Source organism: Octodon degus, unplaced genomic scaffold, assembly GCF_000260255.1.
Source record: "Octodon degus isolate 3935 unplaced genomic scaffold, OctDeg1.0 scaffold00005, whole genome shotgun sequence".
NCBI classification, from domain to species: Eukaryota; Metazoa; Chordata; class Mammalia; order Rodentia; family Octodontidae; genus Octodon; species Octodon degus.
In genome coordinates, this window is record NW_004524581.1 from 29654101 (window position 1) to 29662477 (window position 8377).

Here is an 8377-nt window from a genome sequence, read left to right on the forward strand (position 1 = left end):
GCTGTGCCTGGCTTGGGTCTAGCTGCTATGCTCAGCTCCTTCCTGCTGCTGCCCTTGGGGGTGAACCTGTTGTGCTCCTCTGGCAAGATGTTCTGCTCTTGGACTAGCTGGGTGGTTCTATCCTCTACACTCTCTGCAGGGATTGCAGCTGCAGGGTTTCACCCCAGGCCTGTATGCCAGGCCTAAGCTGAGCCTGGAGGGGACAAGGTGAAAAGAGGGGAGAGGCAGCTCTCCTACACACTCACCGGGCCTGGGCTAGGACTGGATCTGGGCGTTCCCGGAACGCGGCAGAAATTCCTACCCTGTGTGCGGGGTGTGGGGGGATACTATGGATTGATGGGGGGCATCCCAATCGGGTAGAAGAGGGTTTCACCCACGCTGCACCTGGGCTGGAACCAGTTGTAGGTCCCGCCGGGGCAGGGTAGCCGGAAGCTCTCCCACACACTCACTGGGCCTGAGCTAGGACTGGGTCTGGGGGTTCCCGGAGCGTGGCAGAAATTCCTACTCGGTGGGCGGGGTGGAGGTGCTGTGGAGTGGTGGGGGGCGTTCCAAGGGGGTAGGAGAGGGTCTCATCCACGCTGCACCTGGGCTGGGACCAGTAGTAGGTCCCACCGGCGCAGGGTAGCTAGAAGCTCTCCCACACACTCACCAGGCCTGGGCTAGGACTGGGTCTGTAAGCATTGTTAACATGGAAGATCTGTATTGGATAGCTGTCCTTTGTCACTGAATTGTGAAAATTCTTTACATGTTTGGAGGCCATACCCTTGTTGGATAATTTAACATGTTTTCCATTCCGTGGTTAGTCTTTTAAATTTACTTTTTGTAAATACTATGTCACAATTTTTGATATGCCAAAATTTAATTTTTTTATGAGCAGAATATATTTATTGAGGGAAAGAAAGCTCCTGTCCAAGAGAGGGACAGGAGGGGGGGGCCCAAGCGGGTACTTCCCCAGGAAGCTGTCTCTTTCAGGGACTTTTATAGTGTAAAACCATGTGGGGCTAAGGTAGAGAAAGGGGGAACTCACTTTAGGTGGATGTGGGGTGGGCATAAAAATTTGTTACCTAAGCAAGTCCCACTCCAGAATTTATGAAAGAAAAGCAAACTCATACCTCCGTCCAGTGATCTTGGTGGAAACCTCCAAAATGATACAGGGAGAAAAACTGATCTAAGGTGGGTGACATCCAAACCATATAGGGAACCTCCAAATGACATAGGGAAAAATGATCTCCCAACCTGACCTGCACGAGTTTGTGTTCTCTAAAACTGAAGAATGAATTTTAGGAACAAATGGAGGTTATGAGCAGAATATATTTATTGGAAAGAAAGCTCCTGTCCAAGAGAGGGACAGGAGGGGGGCCCAAGCGGGTAGTTCCCCCCCAAATTTAATTTTGATGAAGTATACTTTAGCTTTCCTTTGGTTTCTTATGATTTTAATGTCATTATCTTGCCAAATTCAAAATCTTGCGGTGTTTTTAATTTTTTTTTTTTAAATTTTTTTATTTATTTGAGAGAGAGAGAGAGAGAGAGAGAGAGAGAGAGAGGTGTGTGTGTGTGTGTGTGTGTGTGTGTGGCCAGCTCAGCCCACCAGGGGGCGGGGCTGGCTGGCATGTGGTGCTGGGGGATTGAACCGCGGTCCCTGATGCCTTGCCAAGCTTGTTCCAAGCAGGTGCTTTAGACCACTGAGCCATCTCTCCAGCCCCGGTGTTTTTAATTTGTTTGCTACTGTTTTTTGTTTTGTAGTACTAGGGGTTGAAACTAGGTGATTTACACCCAACTAGATGCCCAACTATTTTTTATTTTGAGACAAGGTCTCACTAACTTATATAGGCTGGGCTTAAAGTTGCCGTCCCCCTGCCTCAACTTTCCTGAGGGTTAGTATTATAGACATGTGCAACCACACTCACTGCTGAATTCAAGACTTTAAACACTTCTATATGTTTTTTCTTTTGTTTTCCTTTATGATGCTGGGGATTGAACCCAAGGGCTTTGTGTATGCTAGACAAGTGTTCTACCACAGAGTCACATCCTCAGACCTTCCTGTATTTTCTTCTAAGTACTTTATAGTTTTAGCTCTTATGTTTATGTCTTTAATCCATTCTGAATTATTTGTAGTATGGTATAAGAGAAAGGTCCAACTTCATTCTTTTGCATGTGAATATCCAGTTTTCCTGGCATTATTTTTTCTTAGTCGCCGGCCCAGCCTGCTCTGGGACTGACACAGCATGTGGTGCTGGGATCGAACCTCAGTCTGGGCACCTTGTCTAAACTTGCTTAAGCAGGCTCTTTAGACTGCTGAGCTATTTCACAGCCCCCTTCTTTTTTTTTTTTTTTTTTTTTTTTTTTTGGTCTGACACTATCTGTTGGAAAGATTATTCTTTCTCTATTAACTTGGCCTTGTTCAAAATCATTTTGGCCATGTTATCCAGATCTTGTTTCTGGGATTTTCATTCTGTGCTATTGTCTGTATACCTTCCTTACACTGGTGTGTGCTTGGCTGCTTATAGGCTATTTTTATTTGATGATAGAGTGCTGCTGTGCTTATCTTGCACTATTGGCTGGGTACATTAGGCATCACCTAGTTCCTGATGGGAAGCTCAGGCCATATGATCATTTGATGGTGAGGTTTTACTTTCTGCCAAGGCCTGGTAGCAAATCAGAAGCTCTTTTTCAAAAAGCAGCTAGTTATCTACAGAGAGCATATATTTGTTTCAAATCCTAGGGGTCTGTGTTGTGATGCTTGCAGGATATTTATACCATGTCCTCAGTTGCCATAGACACTTCATTTATGAGTAGATCTGCTGAATCATAAGACCCAGGTGGTAGAATGACTCAAACTACAGTCTGAACTTGCAGCGAAGCCTACTCCTGTTCTGGAACTCACAGAAAATTTGTCATCTTTTCCATCATTCTGTGGTAATATCAAAGTAGCAAATTCAGATCTGGTCTGAATCTAAGCTCTAAGACCTAGAAAGTAAAAAATAAGTAATAAAAATTAAATTTTAAAAATCCAAAAAGGCCCATCAAATGTTGTTCCTCTTTCAGGGTAAGTGGTTTCAGGTATAACAGCCTCTCCATCTTGAAGGTGATGCGCCAGCAAGTTCCAGACCACTGGAGCCCTAGACCTGGACGTGCCAGGCCTTTCCATTTCTCCCGTCTTCCCGTTTGCATATCTTTCTAAGGTGTACAATGAGAAGACAGAAACCACACAGCAGTTTGAACAGAGAAAAGCTTCCATGATACAGGAATTTTCCAGAGGGAGGAACTAAAGGATAGATTTGAAGGGAGGCTCCACACTGATAGCTTTCATAACTTAGCAATAATAGTTTAGAGGAAATCTCCTTTTGTTTAATATGGAGCTAAATAGCTGTGATTTTGCTATGATCATACAGTAATGTATTCAGTTACACATTCATTTTACTCCATTCCCATGTTCTGTGACTGCGTACTCGTATTACAGAAACACACAGGAAATAAGAGTCCTTATCCACCAAGGACTTACATTTGGAATCAATAGGCTATGTCAGATGACTCATAGCAGTGTCTTTACCTATTTCATTCTTGGTCTGTAAAATAATCTCAAAAATGTCTGCCTTAGGGGCCGGGGAGATGGCTCAGTGGAATAAGCGCTTCCCTGGCAAGCACAAGGGCCTGAGTTCAATCCCTGGTTCCACAAAAAAATAAAAAAATAAAAATGTCTGCCTTTTAAAATTGAGTAGGCAGTTGTGAGTCGTGGGGGGAGTGGGGGAGCAAGATGGCATTAAAGTATAAGCCAGTTTGCCTGGCTACTCTTCCCTCTACCTTCAACCCCGCCGAATATGACATATCTCTGGAAACCTGGAGGGTGTAAGCCGAGCACTTGGCCATGAGAGCCCAGCTCAAATGGGAGTATCTGCTTTAGTACAATGACCTCAAATGCCGAGGGCTTATCGAAGATCCTGCTTTGACTTGTTGGACCCACACAAGATCATCTAACATCTATCTCAATTTTGGGCCCACTCTCAAAAACTCGCTGATAGGACTTGCGGGTGGACTTGGGCCCCTCCTCTTCTGGTATTGTTTTCTTTTTCTTTTTTTAAATCTCTTTTTTTTAAAAAATATTTATTTATTTTGTGTGTGTGTGTGTGTGTGTGTGGCCAGCTCAGCCCACCAGGGGGCGGGGGCTGGCCGGCATGTGGGGCTGGGGGATTGAACCGTGGTCCCTGTGCTTTGCTTAGCTTAGCTTGTTCTAAGTAGATGCTTTAGACCACTGAGCCATCTCACCAGCTCCTCTGGTATTGTTTTCAAAACTAATAGGGATAAGAAGGAAAAGCTGATCCAGGAGGAAAAGTAGAACAACTATTTCACTTCATGTCATATTAAATCTGATGACTGTGAAAAATAAAATTGAGTACCTTGTTACTGGGTGATCATTCTTATATTCTGCACTTTTTATTTCCCTTTTTGATTTTATTAATCTATGTCATTCTGCCTAGAAATAATACAATATTGCTGTGTTTCATCCTCTTTAACGCTGAATTACCACTGGCTCCTAAGTGGAGGTAAATGATACTCTTAGGAAATTTAGGATCCCAATCTCTTGATCCTTAAAAGACATGTATAGCTAAGAGGGTTGCACATTGGAGAAAGTTTGAGGCTTTAAACCGAATTTAACTACTATGATTTTCTTTCTGGGACAGATCTTGTTGTCTCTGCTGTTACCACGCCAGAACCGCCTAAGAAGTGAGATTGAAGCAGCGTTGGATGCAGACTTCCTCAGGCAGGAAGCAGAACGTGGGGCCCTGGATGTCTCTTCCCTTTCCAAGTATATTCTCAACATGATGACTCTGTTGTGTGCGCCAGTCCGAGATGAAGCTGTACAGACTCTTGAGAACATTGCAGACCCTGTTGGGTTATTGAGGTGTGGACCTTGATTACTGCCCCCGCCCCAGAGCCTGCAAACCTGGGCCAGACACTGGATTGCAGCCATTGTCTTGATATGCCTCTCCCTGCTGGATACCTGACTCTCCTCCCACTTTCTCCTCTCTAGACAGTTTTTTTCTTTTCTAAAGATGGCCTCATCCAGGGCCTTGTGGTTCTCCTTGGATTGATTGGAGTGCTAGGGAGATAGCTCAGTGGCGTCAGTGCCTGCCTGGCAAAGTCAAGGTCCTAAGTTCAATCCCCCATGCCAAGAAAAAAAAAAGATTAATTTTGGGTCCCACTAGGTAGGTATATGCTGCCAAAAGATAAAATTCTTTCCTTTCAAGGGTGTGAAAACATCCTTTCCCCATGTCATATTATAGTATAGGGGAGGGATGGGAGGTTAGCTTGTTTCATAGTCAGAGGAACTAAAGATCCAAGACCTAGAAAGTAAAAAATAATAAAAATTAAATTTTAAAAAGCCAGTTTGGCTGAAGAGTCAGAAATAGCATCATAGCTTAATAAAATTAATTAAAATAAAAATTTTAAAAAGCATCATAGGGCTGGGAAGATAGCTCAGTAGAATAAGCACCATCCTGGCAAGCGAAAGATGCTGAGTTTAACCCCCCGTACTGAAACAAAGTATCATAGTGCAGGGCTGGAGAGATGGCTCGGTGGTCTAAAGCACCTACTTAGAACAAGCTTAGCAAAAGCATCAGGGACCGCGGTTCAATCCCCCAGCACCACATGCCAGCCAGCCCGCCCCCTGGTGGGCTGAGCTGGCCTCTCTCTCTCTCTCTCTCTCTCTCTCTCTCTCTCTCTCTCTCTCTCTCTCTCTCTCTCTCTCATAAATAAATAAATAAAAAGTATCATAGTGCAGGGACCAAGGTTCAATCCCCTGCACCACATGTTGTACTGTGGTACTGTAAGCATGGTGGCGCACGCCTGTAATCACAGCATTGGGGAGGCTGAAAACAGGAGGATCACTAGGAGTCTGAACTACATAGTGAGACTCTACCAAATACATTTTTAAAAAAGCATAGAACAATAGCATCACTTATCAACTCAACCTTGCAGAGAATTCTGCTGTTTCTTCCTTTTAACTTCACTGTTTTAAGATGACAGAATGATTGTAGAGAAAGAAACCTAGCTGTTTGCAGTTCTGCCTTCAATTCTTGGCCTTGAGCCATGGGCCACAGGCCACAGGCCATGTTTTATAAATGTAGGATATAGGACTAAGTTTTATGAATATAGTGATTTATTTATTTTGAATTTTGTTTTGTTTATTTTATTTTATTTTTTTGCAGTACTTGGGATTGAATTCAGGACCTTACACTTGCCAGGCAAGCACTTATTCTACTGAGCTCTCTCCCAGCCCTTGTTTTGTTCTTTTAGACAGGATCTCAATATGTAGTTCAGGCTGGCCTTGAACTCACTTTGTAGCCCAGGCTTGTCTCTAACTCACAAGATCCTCCTGTAATCCTCAGGTGATCCTGCTGCCTCAGCTTCCTGAATGCTGGGATTACAGGTGTGTGTCACCATGCCCAGCTTGAGAATAGTTTTAACGGCTCCTCATGTGGGTTTTCCTCTTATAGGATTTCTTTTCTGTAGAATAAATACTGTGCTTCCCTCTGTCTCAGAGGGATCTTCCAGGTTCTGGGCCTGATGAAAATGGACATGGTGAACTACACCATTCAGAGCCTTCAGCCCCATCTGCAGGAACATTCTATCCAGTATGAGCGAGCTAAGTTCCAGGAACAACTTGACCAGCAGCCCGGTATGTATAATGTGAGGGAAGAGCAGAAAGGTGAGCCTGTGTCTTGCTTCCACGATAGAGTACCTGGACTGTTTTAGAAGTAGAATGTTTTCTTCTTCAGGTAAGGGGAGGCAGAGAGAACATTTAACTAAGATGGAAAGATCCCAAAGGATTTATTAAGTATGAGTACTTCTTGAATCTTGGTCTTGAAGCCACAGAGACAAAGATGCTTACTCAGTCTCTTTGCTGTCCTAGGTCTTCTCAATCATACTACCAAGTGGCTCGCCCAAGCAGCAGCAGACCTCAGCACGCCACCAACTTGCTCCGACTCTGCTGACTCCTCCGGTGTGGCTGGTCCTTCTCTGGATGAGGCAGCCAGTGACACTGAGCCCCTCAGCCCTGCAGTAGTGTTGTCCCAAGGCTTCCTCAACCTCCTCCTGTGGGACCCTGAAAATGAAGAGTTCCCTGAGGTGTGTGTGTGTGGGTGCATTACCTTGCTTTGTATCCAGTACTTCTGTTGGACCCCCCCCCCTTCCTGACACCCTGCTCTTCCCTGGTTTCCAGACCCTGCAAATGGATAGAACCCGGTTGCGAGAGCTGGAGGCCCAGCTGCAGCAGTTGACTGTCCTGGCTTCAGTCTTGCTTGTGGCCAGCAGTTTCTCTGGCAGCGTTTTGTGTGGCTCACCTCAGTTTGTGGATAAAATGAAGCGTCTCACCAAGGCCCTGATGGAGGAATTCAAACCTAAGTAAGCTGCATTGATCTTTTTTTAGAGCAGAGAGTGATATGTGATACTCAGGACACAAGCAGGTGATGAATTAATGTTTACTGCCCACCATGAACCACAGAAAGGCTCTTTGGAACCATGCATAAAGAATGTTGATTCCCCCTATAAGTGATCTTGAAGATTGTTACAGAAAAGTAAAACTTTTCTTCCACAGAGGTTGGCACAGAGAACAGTTAGCTGAAAATGATTCATTATCCATTTGGGTGGGTAACAGTGGTGTGGTATTAGTGTGGATATCCAGGAGCTGGTCAGTCAGCAGTATTGATGAGATCTACAGATTCTGGGCATCACACCAAAGGAAAAAAAGGCAAGTTTAAGGCTGGAAATGGAGGTTAGAGGTCTAGCCCTTGCGTCATATGCATGGGGCCCTGGGTTCAATCCCTAGCACTGCAAAACAAAACCCAGAAGAACAGGTTTGTAATTGTAATTGATAAGATAGGACAAAGGATCATCGTTGATATCCAGGAAAGGCTTTTAAAAAATTCTCTCTCTCGCTCGCTCTCTTGTGCTCTTGTTGGGGATTTAGCTTTGTCCAGCAAGTGCCAGGCACTGGGTTCAGACCTTAGTACCCCAAAGCTAAAAATAAGTAAATAAAAATAAAATGGGGGGACTAAATAGTGCTGAATGGATCCTGTGGTAGAACCTTTAAGCTCTTTTCCAGGGTCAGTTTTGTAGTTCATCTTCTGTATCTTTTTTTTTTTTTTTTTTTTTGCGGAACTGGGGATTGAACTCAGGCCCTTGTATTTGCCAGGCAAGCACTTATTCTACTGAGCCATCTCCCCGGCCTGTAGTTCATCTTCTAAGAAGTAAGACAAGGCACTCTGTGGAGTAGTTGGTATCTTTTTTTTTTCTTTAGAATGTCTATTTTTTTCCATAATTTTTTTTTAAAATTATTTATTTATTTTTATTTATTGTGTGTGTGTGTGTGTGTGTGTGG

The 8377-nt window shown here is 44.2% G+C and overlaps 1 protein-coding gene across 3 annotated transcripts in view; it reads left to right on the forward strand.

Annotated features, from left to right (window-relative positions):
* Window positions 1–8377, forward strand: part of Tcp11 (t-complex 11) — a 39329-nt gene that overhangs the window by 27367 nt on the left and 3585 nt on the right. For all 3 annotated transcript variants that reach the window (XM_023722444.1, XM_023722448.1, XM_023722451.1), the window contains 4 exons: window positions 4680–4900; window positions 6540–6676; window positions 6911–7125; window positions 7220–7401. In XM_023722444.1, coding sequence (XP_023578212.1) covers window positions 4680–4900; window positions 6540–6676; window positions 6911–7125; window positions 7220–7401 — 755 coding nt within the window. The remainder of the gene's footprint in view (window positions 1–4679; window positions 4901–6539; window positions 6677–6910; window positions 7126–7219; window positions 7402–8377) is intronic.